Source organism: Lipophrys pholis, assembly GCF_963383615.2.
Source record: "Lipophrys pholis genome assembly, chromosome: 1".
NCBI lineage: Eukaryota > Metazoa > Chordata > Actinopteri > Blenniiformes > Blenniidae > Lipophrys > Lipophrys pholis.
In genome coordinates this window covers 37,730,300-37,743,911 of record NC_137635.1, presented here as the reverse complement: position 1 = coordinate 37,743,911, position 13,612 = coordinate 37,730,300, and the positions used below count along the sequence as shown (strand labels likewise).

At 41.4% G+C, this 13,612-nt stretch overlaps 2 protein-coding genes across 2 annotated transcripts; both read right to left on the bottom strand.

Moving 5' to 3' along the window:
• Window positions 1–2,016: 2,016 nt before the first annotated feature.
• On the bottom strand, window positions 2,017–4,473 carry cbln12 (cerebellin 12). Its single transcript, XM_080467901.1, has 3 exons — window positions 3,737–4,473; window positions 2,779–2,898; window positions 2,017–2,700 (listed from the first exon to the last, which is right to left on the bottom strand). Exons 1-3 carry the CDS (start codon window positions 4,016–4,018, stop codon window positions 2,503–2,505), a joined length of 600 nt encoding a protein of 199 aa, XP_080324027.1. The 5' UTR covers window positions 4,019–4,473; the 3' UTR covers window positions 2,017–2,502.
• Window positions 4,474–4,812: 339 nt separating this feature from the next.
• On the bottom strand, window positions 4,813–13,071 carry trim110 (tripartite motif containing 110). Its single transcript, XM_080467761.1, has 8 exons — window positions 12,986–13,071; window positions 10,602–11,132; window positions 10,418–10,513; window positions 9,986–10,219; window positions 8,493–8,515; window positions 8,155–8,300; window positions 7,599–7,870; window positions 4,813–6,420 (listed from the first exon to the last, which is right to left on the bottom strand). Exons 2-8 carry the CDS (start codon window positions 11,088–11,090, stop codon window positions 6,151–6,153), a joined length of 1,530 nt encoding a protein of 509 aa, XP_080323887.1. The 5' UTR covers window positions 11,091–11,132; window positions 12,986–13,071; the 3' UTR covers window positions 4,813–6,150.
• Between the last annotated feature and the right edge of the window lie 541 nt (window positions 13,072–13,612).

Here is a 13,612-nt window from a genome sequence, read left to right as displayed (position 1 = left end):
GCCCCTCGGAGCCTCTCGGCGCTCATTGGTCAACTTCCACCCGTGCCGGCTGGATAAGCCGTTTTCATTGGCCAAGCTGTCGATCCATCACGTGTCCAGCAGCTTCTGGGCGGGATGGGGAGCTTATAGTTAGGTTGAGAGAACAATAAATGCGGCCTAGCTGGGATCATTTGACTCGGTGATCTTCAACATTACAGTTTCGATTAAGAAAGAGCGCGCCTTTTGGGGCTGAATGGGGGGGAAAAACATTACATTTTAGACATTTTTGAGAGGGAACGACGTGTACACGTATCAAAGCCGCTTGTAAATAAGACGCTGTGTTGTTCAGCGTTTTATTACTGTGGCCTCAGTTCAGCAATAAGCACACATCAATAAATGAATGAAGACCTGCTTGGAGCTTCTCCACACGCTCTGTAAATATACTAACAGACTGCAAGGGCACAAATTAAAGATATGAGGAGTTACTAACACATAAGAAATGTGATAACAGCTTTCTTTCGAAGGACCAATGTGATGGTCCGTGTCTTTTTTAAAGAGCGGTTCTGGACGGTGAAGGTAGACTTTGTCTCCCTCTACCGATCCCTCACTTAAATATCAATATCAGCGTTTATTTGTAACGTTTCATTTTCTGATCAATCTGCAGGACCACTGACAGTCGATTAACCTTTTCACTTTTTTTTTTTTTTTTTAACATTTGGAGAATATTTACTGTATATGTTGTCTGATATATTTAATATGCCTTTTATTTTTATTTTTTTACAGTAAAAACAGGTCAAGGCAGTGTTTGAAATATGTCACCTCCTGAACATCCAAACATTGACTTTTTGAGTGGTGAGAATACTTTTTCATACTCTGAAATCCCATTTAAATAGTCATGTAAAGATCAAGCCTTTGTTGATTGATTGTACATTAATTAGATATTTTTTAACCAAGTGAATCACATTATAGTTGTCGATTGCAGGGCATATATAAGAATGATTGGGATTCAAAGTTTGCAGGTTTGATTCCCACAGTGGACAGGTCACCACTGTGGATCCCTGAGCAAGTATGCAGTTAAAGTTAGGCACATTTGTGTAACGCTAAGCATGCTGACTTTATAGTGAGAATCTTCCCAAGTTGGACTTATTGATCTTTCCGTGTGGAGTTTGCATGTTCTTCCTGCGAGCGTGAGAGTGTTTTTCTATGTGTGTTTCATCTCACAGTCTAAAAATATGCATGTGAGGTGTGTGTGCTCATGTCTGTTTGCATGGAGACCTGTTCAGGTATTTCCTGAAATATTGACTATTTGACTATCAACCAAAAAAAGCTACTCTTGCAGAAGTACGACTACTGTAGCCTTTCTCTAAACTTCATGCACTTTGCAAGTGGGCGAAATCTTTCTTCCATTTCCAATCCTCAGGTGTCTTTCACATGTACAATATGATCACAAGAGCAGCACAGGGTAATGAAGGGAAAGTGATTTCCTGCATTAAAACACATTCTAATTATGGCCAGAAAATGCATTTGTGTCCACATCTTTCTTCATCATTTGCTTCCACAAATAATATATTATTACAGCATGGATTAATGTCTTGCTTTTGAATTAAAGATTTTGTAGTTCCTAAAATATATGATTTCACGACGTAAAAGCATGTATGAGAGAGCAGAGAGAAAAAGAGATGGGAGGTGGTGAATCAGGGAAGCGTAACTGGCAACATGCGACAGCACGCCACACTTTATCCATGGCAGCCCCGCAGAGATGAACCTGCACGCTCGCCAGAGCCACCATCTGTCTGCGGCCCTGTGAGGAGTATCCGCTATACACCACTTTCATGCACTGTCCCATGCTGGTCCACGCCAACGCCAACGCTGCTGGTGGGAGCTATATTTACAAACAGCTGCCGCGGCACTGGGGAGAGTATAATGTATGGGAGGAGCGATTCAGCTGTGTGAGAGTAGATCAAATTGCCACACACAGATTCATGAAGTATCAGCTGCGTAAAGCCTTGCTTGCTAATTTTTGAGCAGAAGACAGAGTCAAATTAAAATGGTTTTATTTAACTTCTTTGTTCTTGATAGAAATGTCTCTGTACATAAACATTTGTAGGAGGACACTGACAGGCATATAGAAGAGCAGCAATTATACAGCACGCTGGAATAGAGGGCAAGTTTGTAAACTATAGACAGAAGTTCCTGTGAAGCACAGCAGTGATTTAAACATTCAGAAAGAGGGAAAGAAGATGTAGGCCGTCACAACAGAAGATTGTACATGACTACTCATAATGTGGTCACAGCCCAAATATCTTTGATACCAACACATTAACAAGAGCAAAGTAATTACACGGACAAAGTTAATGTTTCTGTATCTCATTGCCATTCTTTTATGTTGCTGAGAATTATCTTGAATTGACATCTCATTTTTTTTTTTCATGCGCTGAAAAGAGTTTCAGACCCACGTCCCTCTTTTCTCCTACAAACGTTCTTTTTACCCCCTGATCCATCTTCACCAGACGTCCCCTATTCTCACAAGGGAAAGACCAAAAACCCAGAGAAGGTGGAGTACTTCCAGCCTCCCATCAGATTGCCTCTCTCCAGTCTGAGGTAGGCCTTGTCTCCCTTCTCCATAATCACAAGGCCGGCATTGGTGGCAGCTTCTCGTGTCACATCTTGGTCTCCAGCGAAAGCTGAAATCATCGGCCAGCCGTTCACCATCAAGCTGACCTATAGAGAGGATCAACAGAGACGTTAGGGAGTGCGCGTTGAGCCGCTAGAATGAGGAGGATGACTTTGACGGCGTACCTGAATAGTTTGTCTATTGTAGGCTTTTACAACATGGAAGTTGAAGCTGTACACCCCTCTCCTCGGTGCCAGGAAAACACTGCTCTCTTGGTCGAAATGGGTGCCCACATTAACCAAAATCTGATCAGAGGGTGAGAGAAAGAGAAGCTATTAACTGTGGCTGACTTTAAATGAGGGCAGAAAAGTTATCCTCACCTCATTTATTCCAGTATTTCTAGTGCATTTATAGAATGTGTACAATTGAAATTAGGCTCAATTACAGTTAAAATTATTTTTCTCTTTTATCATCTGTGAATCAAATGAGTAAATTTTTTAAAGTTGGTTCGTGAGCCTTAAGGAATAGAGGCCACCCATGGGCCACAAGCTTCCAGCTGCATATGTCTGGTATACAGGATGTGACAGAGAAAGAAAGAAAAAAACAAAACTATTTGGAAGCATGTGAAGATTGTTGTAAAAAACATTTTCAGAAAAAGTACATGTACACAGACGTACCTCATGGTCACTTGGGGAATTTTTTTGCCCAGTCAGTCAAACGACTGACTCAAACTGAAGAGACAGATTCTTGCATTTCTTTTCCCCCAAACGTGCAAAATGCAGCCTGTGTAGCATAATGCCAGAGTTTTGTTGCCAGAGGGCTGTGCTGTCAAAAGTCTAAAAGTTTAGTGTTTACCTTATTATCATATTTCCTCACTGTCAGAAATCTAATCGTCTGTGCATCCTATTGACTGAAAACTTTTGTCTGCAGCATACGTGGAATACAGATTAGAGAATCTGAATAACAGACTTTTTTTCTCCCCAACAACAGTTTTTCTATTAAAAGTCAGAGAGACTTGTGTGATTTGACATCCAACTTCAACAAAGCCTTTAAGCCCTTTTTGAACTCACAGAAATGTGTTGTTGTGTATAGATTGTTAGGATTTAGTTATAATCAATGAGATATCTGCAGTCACATACTCACATTATCAAAGTAGATGATCATGGTGCGGTTGCTCATGTCTGTGGGCTCATGGTTCGTCTGGCGGCTTGCAGAAAAAGCCACACGACCAGAGCCGGAGCGGACCGACATCCCCAGGGCGTTACCAGCCGGCTCGGACGAGGGAGTGGAGTCACACACCACCAAACATTTCCCCTCCAGGATGATGGGCTCGGTGTCGTTCTGGCCTCTGGACCCCGGAGGTCCCCACAACATGAGCACGGCCAGGAGGATGGGGAGGTGACAGTGGACTGACCCGAGGTGCATGACTGGACTCAAAAGGTTTCCTCAACTATCTAAGTGATCAAGCTCTGGAGAAGCGCAGCTTGAGACAATTTGAGATGGAAATAAACATGCTATGATTGAAGCCGTCTGGAATGTCTCAACGCTCTGGTGGCGTTTGAGGAAAACTGTTTATACTCTGTTGTTAACCATCACAGTCAGAAGTGAAGCAGGACCAGCAGACACTTTCGATAAAACTAAGATTCATTCATCATAGCTGTCACAAAGCATTTTTGTTTAGCTTTCTTTTTTTTTTCTTTTTTTTGTATTCACAATTCCCAAATCTCTCCACTCTCCTACGTGCTGTGTCAAACAAGGTCCAGAGTGACAATCACAAAGAGAGAGGGGGAAAAAAAAAAAAAAAAAAAACCCTCAGTATTTCCAAGTTGATTTCTTCAGCAAAAAAAACCCAGGAACAGGATTCTGCACATGTGACGTAGCTGTGGAGGAAAAGGGCGAGTTGTGAGTGAAGCTCGGGTCTAAACTGATGATGAGGAGGGTGTAAATAGTATGAGGAAGAAGTGAGGGAATTAAAAAAAAAAAAAAACAGATGAGGTAAGATTCTGGAGCGGTGACAGGGGAAGGATGCAGAACCCAGAAGGGAGCGAGAAAGAGAGATGGAGATGGGGAACAACTCCACTGAGTGACCATCTGTCTTTTACACGTACCCATCCCTCCCACCCAACACTGCACAACACGCGTTCCTTCACACTACAAACACACACGCTCCGTTTCCCACTTGTTCTTTTGTTTCACACCTATACAAATACACAGAGTGTCCGAGCATAAAACATACCTTTTATTTATTTTGCGGGATCAACAGTGTTTGCTCACTTCGACTTTATAGTTGCGTCAGGTAATTGATATTAGTTCCAAACCAAACATTTGTGATGAATTTATCTTTGACCTAAAACATCAATGGTATGAGCATCACTTTGAGCTTTGAAAACACCATATTTTATGAAATTCAAAAACAGCAGTTTGTCAATGGGATATATAAAGAAAAATGAATTAATTAAAAAGAATAGTCACCTGTATCCATCTGAACCGTCTGGTACTCCATAACAAGAGAAAACAGTTTCCTACGAACCGAGATATGATTGGAAATCCTCCTTCTGTCGCTCTTCAGTCACATTATTTCTCACACAGCACAGTTTCAGTTGATTGTAACCAAAGCGGAGTATGCTCTGATCCTTCTCCTTGGGTGTCTTTTCACTCTCTCTCTCTCTTTCAGCCACCCTCCCTTTTCCGTCTGCTTCTTTCTCACCCACTATGTTGCATCCACCCACTCACCTTTACAGGAAAATGAAGAAAAATAATTGGGTATCTGAGCAGCTTCAAAGAGCAAAGTTAGCGAGTGAGTGGCAGTTGTTTTCTTTAATTTCCTGACGAAAGTGTGATTCTCTCATGTTGGTCTTCATGCCAAGTTGGGAAGGATCAATTACTTCTTTTTGCTTGGTGTACCTTGCTCTGACATGTAGTCTTATATAAGACAGTATAGAACATAATAAGGCTAGGTTTACAGGTCATGGGCACTAACAGAAAGGCTTTGTGTGCCATTCTGAGCACATGCGCACACAAACCAGCCTGATTGAGACTTTCTCATTCATAGCGAGGTGTCTAAAATGTGTAACTGAGGTAGACTGTCAGAGATGGTAAAGAAAAAAGTTCGGATGTTCTTGAGTCCAGGTTCCTCTTGACAGTTATTTCTGGTATAACTATTAACAATACAGAATTCTAATGACGTGTTTTTAACGTCACTACAAAAGGAAATGACACAATGTTGATGCGGTCCAGTCCGTTACAATGGAGTTCTATTATATTCAATATAAAGTCTCTTCATCTTAATTGATCTACTAATGCGTCATATTCTTGCTGATGTTACCAGGAATTCATTCCCATGCAGAATAACCAGATAACCATTTAAAAAGAAACTATTGAGCCTCTTGTTGAAGGGTCAAGAGAGAAATTGCTGAGAAGCTCCAGGCAAAGGTTTCAGCACCGGTTTGTGTGGTTACAATGAATTGAAGGTGAATGACTGAACACCATTTTATCTTATAGTAGAGTTTCCTTCATAAAACCAGCCGTCAACGTCTTCTTTCAGTCCTCCTTTCACCTCAGACCTTAACGATTGAGATTCGGCTGTTGAGTCCAGCTTTGTACACTCCAAAACCCAAACACACCGACTGAGTGAAGGTCGTGGAGAAAGTGTGCAGGTGGATCAAGTTGTTCGACGGGCCCACTTCAGAGAAGGTGATGGTCCCGGCACTGTAGTCCACGGCGACAGCGACACGATTGCCGATCATTTGGTACGCGAGGCGGGTCTTCCTGCGGTTGTGCCAGGCCGCAAGCTTTTTGTCGTGCTGTTGTGTCAAGCTCCATGACACCTGGAGATGGAACAAATGTGCTTTATTCAAGAAATGTTTTTTTCTCTCCATTTTTTACATTAGGAAAACCAAAATTCCTTTGCCTAATCACCCCCCCCAAAAAAAATCTAAATTTCATTACAACACATTAGACATTGTGAGAGGGTTTCTAAAGGTCTTAACAATGGAAGAAAATAAGTGGATAAATGGTTAATTTAACCCTTTCAGCCCTAGCTGAACTAGTGTATCTTTTTTATTTGTTTATTTTATTTTTCAGGGACCATGTACTAAAACATTAATCTTTTAACTGTAGCTCATTTCCATCTGCAGTCCCTGGGCAGGCACACAACATAATAATACATATTTTTTACTGTATGTTATATTCGTAAATATGTAACATTAGCAGTAACCATTAAAATGTAACACCTGCTCTCATAAAAATTACTACAGATATTAAAAATCTTATGGAACACATACAGAAAACACAACGAGCAGGAGCACATAAATATAAACTACAGTAAAATCAATAACATTAACATCAACAACAACAATTACAATTCATCACCTGGATTCTTAATATTCATACTAAAATACATTATACAACAATACAGTGGACAATTAAAATAGACTAATGCCGACACCGCTGGTTTTCCCTAATGGGATTTTGTAGGTTTTGAGGAAAAGTGTTCCCGTCTACAGTTTCAGACGGTCTGGAAGCTGATTCCAGTATCCTGTACATCCTAATAAATTGACACTGTCCTTTGTATTATGCTGCTCTTTACTAAATGCATTTATAAATACAAAATTTGGTAGAAAATCTGCAACATGCCTGTCAATTTATAAAAAATAAGCATAAGCGTCTATCCTTCAACCAAACTTGATTGAAAAGGCTTCATCGCACAAAGACGAGCACAAATCGAGGCACTCAAGACCAAATTTTAGTCCCTGATCTATCAATCACTCAAGTATGTAAAAGCAAAGATTAAGAATCTGATAAAAAGCATTTTTATTATCACCAAAGCTGGACTATGCAAAGTGTGAGTGATGCCAGGGCCAGTTTCCTGATGAGAGCCATTAAAAAGTGCCCTCTGTCATTTCTTCATTCACAAAACAACTTATCAAAAAGTTATTGGCACACATGAAAAGTCACTGAATTTTTAAATGATTTGGTGCAATTGACTAGTCTGATCCATGCATACCTTGTTGTTACCAAAGGCGTTGCCCTCCTTCCCCTTGCGACCAATCTTTCGATAGCAGACGCCGACGTCCCAGAATCCCTCAGCCTCGAGCTCCCAGTAGTGAGTCCCAGAGGAGAAGCTCTGAACCGTCAGGACCTGCGGCCAGTGGTCAAACCGCTCTGGGTGCGCGGCGCAGGGCAGACGGTTTTTAACCCGTGTGACTGAGCGAAGATCGTCAGAGATGCTCAGCAGAGGATGTGCCGTGTTTGTGTCCAGAGTTAAAGGGCTGGTTACTGTGGAGAAACAACATTGGGATGTGTCTGCGTTAGGCCAAATTACCTACTGTGTATATTGCTGCTCTTCAGTTATACATATAAAGTTTTTTTTAAGTATGAAATGAGCAACATGCCTATTTGATACCCAGCTGGTTCCTTAGCATTAGTCTTAATGCTAAGGTAAGGAGCTCCATATGTATTTGACACTTTAATTTTTAAGATACTGCCATTCTGAATCTCACTTATCATTCAGAAAGTCAAAAAGCGTAAACAAGAGGTGAGAGTGTCACTCTCCCACTTACAGAGCTCTCTCTTGAGGTCACTGAGGCAGCGGAGGGTGGCGGTGATGAACTCTCGATACTTGCACTCTATATCCTCTAAGATGTGTTTTCTGTCCAGGCTGATCGGATCAGGGATGAAAACCGGTCCGCTCAGGTCGGCCAATAACCTACAGACAAAAAAATAATAATAATTATAACACAAAGTGCAGGCTTTCCATCACTTTACAAACATTAAGGGTTCAAATGAAATGACTGTATGGTGCAGAATACTACCCAAACATGTCTATTTCAATATATACACACATCAATACACAGAGGAGTCGATCTGACATGACTTCTCTGCTTTGTTGTCAACTTACTTTGTGTCATCTGACTGAAAGGCCTGTGGAGAGAAAAGTCAAGGATGACTGAGAAAAATATATCACATAACCAGTCAGTAGAATTGCAAAAAAAATCCTTGTGCATCTGCTGAGGTCAGGGAGTGAGCAACAGCGCACAAAAGACAAGGCTACACTCTTCACTCCAATATACTTCAGCTTTGACAGCATCCAGAAAAAAAAACTTTGTCGTGGTTCCAAAAAAAAATCCCTAAAAAGCTAAAACCAACTACGAGACAACACTTCCCATGCAGGGTGCTTGACCATTGATAGTCCTTCCCAAGGACACTTCCAGGTGAAGGGCAAGATAAGGATTGATTCTCTCAACCTTGGGAATGGAAGCTACCCACTCAACTAACTTCACCTCAGCCACTCTTTGGAGATTCTCTTACAGATGTCAAAAATGTGGAAACTGATTTGACTGTTCAATGTGGACTTTTTGTCAGATGATGGGCTGCTCCATAAAAGATGCCAATAAGGAAAATATAGTATGTGTCTGCAGCAGTGTGCTGCTAATGACTCAAACTGGAAGAGAGGAAGATGCAAATAAGAGAGATGAGAGCCAGGGACATCGCAAAGCAGGTTGATGGCTGATGTTTTTCTGTCGAGCCCCCCCCACCCGGTTTGTCTAACAACAAGCAGATCCTTTCCCTGGTCTCTGATTCACTCAAACATCACAGTGGAGCCAAACAAGCAAAGATTAAAAAAAAGCTGGAGCATCAAAATAATTCTAGTTCATGCACAACATTAGGATGAAAGTGCATTAAGTTGCATTTTTTTTTGTTTAGTTTTATCCAGGATGTGGTTCCATAGTCTGAATCTAACCATCTGCTCCATATTTCACAGCAGCTTGTCTATTAATCAAAACCTTTTGTAAATTTTCAAATGTTTCCTTCCTCCTTGCATCATAAACATCTTAACATATTAAGAGATCTTTCCTGAACTTTTGAGGTCAACAGAAATCCATCCTCTGGCCACCATGGATATCTGCGTATTAGCAGTAGTCAAAGCTTCGGAAACAAGACACCTAATAACATAAAGCATATTTTTAAAGGTTATTTTTGTCAAATGATAGTGACATTAGACGTTCTACATTTACTTCAACTCATTTTGGTATCATCATCATCATCATCATCATCATCAGGGAATCCAACAGGTCCAAATATATCACGGAGCTTTATGTAACATGTAGCTGCCCCGCATACAATTCCTGTCAAGAGTCAAATAAACTGTTCTACCCAAACATGGTGTAGTTTTTACAGGTAAATGAAACCATAACCATATTACTGATTTTTTTTTAAAGTCACCAACAAACACTGCCATGCGTCATTAACTGTCAGAGTTTTGCTGTTTTTTACAACAGAAGCTGAACCACCGCAATTAATGGTAAGATTCTAATCCAGCCAGGATCATCAGTTAGCCATAAAAAAAATACACAGTTCATGCAGTTCAGAGTGTTCAGCACCAAACCTTACCCAGATGAGAAGGAAGGGGTCGGTCTCGGCCAGCAGTGAAGCCAGGTAGTGCTGGATGGCCAACGTCTGGTTCATGCCGCTCCTCACTTTGGAACAGTCCTCGTGCACACGCTCAATGACCTGCTGTCTCTCTTTTATTGTGATCTCCCTCAGAGCCGTCACTAGTTTTTTCACTTGGACCTGCAGATCTGAACCCAGCTTATCCACTTGGGTGTCGTCGTCCTTCAGTGAGTCCTGAAAGCAGTTAGAATGGTGGATACATATCCTCCTGAGATATGAGACTAGAGGTTTTATTTGAATAAACCTACTGATTCCAGTCTGAAACCTATGAAAATTCTAGATCTTTGGTAGAAAGATCCTTTCTAGTATAAAACCCGGCTCAGGGATTCGTCATGTCAAAATTTTCTTTGGAGATGTTAAGATTCTACTCACACTCATGACCGAGTCAATATTCTCATGTTCTTTGAGGATTTGCTCTCCATCCCTCAGTTTCGCCTCCGCTTTGACGAGCAGCGTCTGGAGAATAACCTGCGAGATCGCACATTCTGCATTACAGATGATATACCCCCCATGCAAACATGAAAAACACACTGTATTCACTGTACACGCAGCTAACCTTCAGGTCTGCTTCCACCTGTCTCAACGCCTTCACTTTGTGCTGAGCGTGGCCTCCTTCCAGCAAACAGTCGGCACACACATACAACCTCTCGTCGGCACAGTAATAGCGGAAAATCTCTGCGTGCAGTGGACACCTCCGCTGGGATATGTCGCCCACTGGGTCCACCAGGAGGTGGGTGAGGAATGCTGGTCGTTCTAGATGGGGCTGCAGGTGTCGTGCACACAGTGACACCTCACACTTTAGGCAGGTCTTGACAGCCAACAGCGGCTGTCCCTCCCCTGCCTCTGAAGGGCAGCAGTCACACAGCACTTCACCGTGCTCCTCCTGACACTGCGGGCAAGTGAAGCGACCTTTTCCTTCGCCCGGGTCGCTCCAGGCCTCGCGGACACAGGCAGGACAGAGGCCGTGGCCGCAGGGCAGCGGGTGGGCTTGGCTGTAGCCGTCTCTGCAGACTGAGCAGGTCTGCTCTTCCTCCATGGACGCCATGACGAGAAAACAGACGATGTCTCTCTCACATAACAGTCAACGCTAAATTCGTAAAATGGAGGGAAATCACACGCACAATGATTAGAGTAAGTTCCATATCATTTGGTTCGGTTTGTTTTGTTTACTGATGCCAAAGATGAGGATCACACTGCTGTGGAAAGGGTCAACAAAAAAAATGATATTAAAACACCCAAAAATATAAATAACTTTTTAGTGTGCACATGTAATTTTTAACAATTTCTTCTATTGGATTCATCAGCCAGCAGCATTTACAGCTTTCTGATTTCTTAAAAATACCCCAAAAAAACCAGTTATTTCATTCGAAAAAAATACCTTGACAAAGTATTTTCAATATTACAAGCCCAAAAGCATCAATGATGCTTTAGAAAACTAGACAATCAAGGCAGGTGAAGCTCCATCAGTCCTATAATTACTCTTTTTGTGAAGTTTAAGTCAGGGTGCATGGACAGGGTGCCGAACGCAGACAAGGTTTAGAGGTCAGTATGCCAAACAAAACTGAAAAAACTAAACAATGACACCCAACAGAGATAAACAAACCGTCTAAAGACAAACCTGAGGAAGGCACCGATACACACAGAGTGGGGAGTTAACAAGGTGTAGGGGGAACCAATCCAGACTACACATAAGAGGCAACCTGATACATGAGATTAGGAAAAAGAAGGTACAAATGAACATAAACAACATGTGAAGAGCCACTAAATGGACTACACATACAACAGTAGAAATGGAAGTTATTTGAAAAACAAGACAACGCCATCACAAAGGAAACAATGGGAACCATGAAGGAATGAAACATGAGGGAAACACATTGGGAAAATAAACCGTGCAGACATAATAAGACAAAATAACATGATGAGAGGGAGCGGATGTATTGAGCAACATGGAACTAGAGGTGAGGAGAAGGAGAAGATTCACGGATGTAATGCAGGAGGACTTGGAGACAGTTGTTGTAACAGTAAAGAGGGAGATGGTGGCAGATGATCTTCTGTGGCAAACGTACAAGGGAGCAGCCACAAGAGGAAGAAGGAGAAACTACTTCTTTAGAAGTTATAGATTTCTGCCTTTGTAGGGCAGAGTACTCTCACTTTGGATGAACTGGATTACACAACCACAATTCCCACAAAAGTCTCATCCTGCCTGCCCATACACGGACATACGATTTGGACTGCAGTCCGTGATTATGAGTGCTGGAAATAAATGTTACACACCTATGAAAAGAAAACAATTGCACAAGTTACACCTCCATGCTGCATGGAACAAATACTTGTACTGACAAGACATAGCTACCACTGAGCTGAGGACAAGTGGGAAGTCCCTGTTTTTCTCCAACTGTGCTCTCAGACCAGTAATCCTGTTCTGGGCTCTTGCACGCTGAGCTCTATGAATAGAATACTTAACAATGTTAACCACTCTCACTGTAAAAATGGATGTACCATCAAGTTAAAAAAACAAAAGCAGAAAGAGCTCATTATCTAATCAAGCTATACCTATCATTAAAATACCTAAAAGAAAGTCTGAATAAGACCTACTTGACCTGTAATGTTCCTTCTAAAGATTTAATAAACCCAATTGTTTTGCAAAACATCTCCTATACAGCAGATGGCAAATAAGATAATGTAATGTGGTAATGACGTAACTATGATTTATTTGAACAAATACAGGTAAAGCTGGGTTTTAACTGGAGTCAGACACAAGCTGTTGAAGTGGAGGGATCAGGAGATCATCCCTGACAGCCTGCTGGCCTGAGTCCCTCAACATGGGCCCGTTTCTATGTGTTTAAATACATACTTATATATATTAGCAGTGGCAAATTTACTACTGTACTCTCAGCTTAGTCTAGACCGAGATTTAAAAACAAATCAGAGAAAAGTTACCTTTTAGTTTCTTGGTGTTTCCAACTGTGGCCATCGGAGAGCGTGTCAGTGTGTTGATTGGAGGCTAATCCCTGCAGATTGTCTGCACTCAGTGCGGTCAGCTGACCCTGAGATGGGAGGAGAGCACAGGGCAAATTAAGGGCAAACTACAACTTGACTTAACCTCTATACAGAACAGACATTTTGTAAATGTTATCATATTGTGATATATGTAGAGATAAATGTTAATATATTGGAGTGTTGTGTTTGATCTTCTGATTTTAAAGGTTGCAGAGCGATATCATTATCTGAACATGCAGTGGTCCAGCTGCACTGTTCTTACCTTCATTCGCCTCGGCATCTTCGCAAGACCTTTCTAAACCAATGGATATTAATCAAAAGATATCCTTTGACTTAGGAGGATACCCACAATGCCCATATGACTAATAATTAGTTGTAAAAGATATCTCATTATGTGAATATTTTCTGAATTCATTTCTTTTTAAGGAACACGCTGAACATCTATTTTTTACTCTTCTCCTTGTGTCCACATGGGAGAGAGGATGATGGGAGGGATTTTTTTTATACACTTTCCATCCATTTTTCTCCTTTTCTTTCGAACACGTCAGTATAAAAAGCTGGACTTGT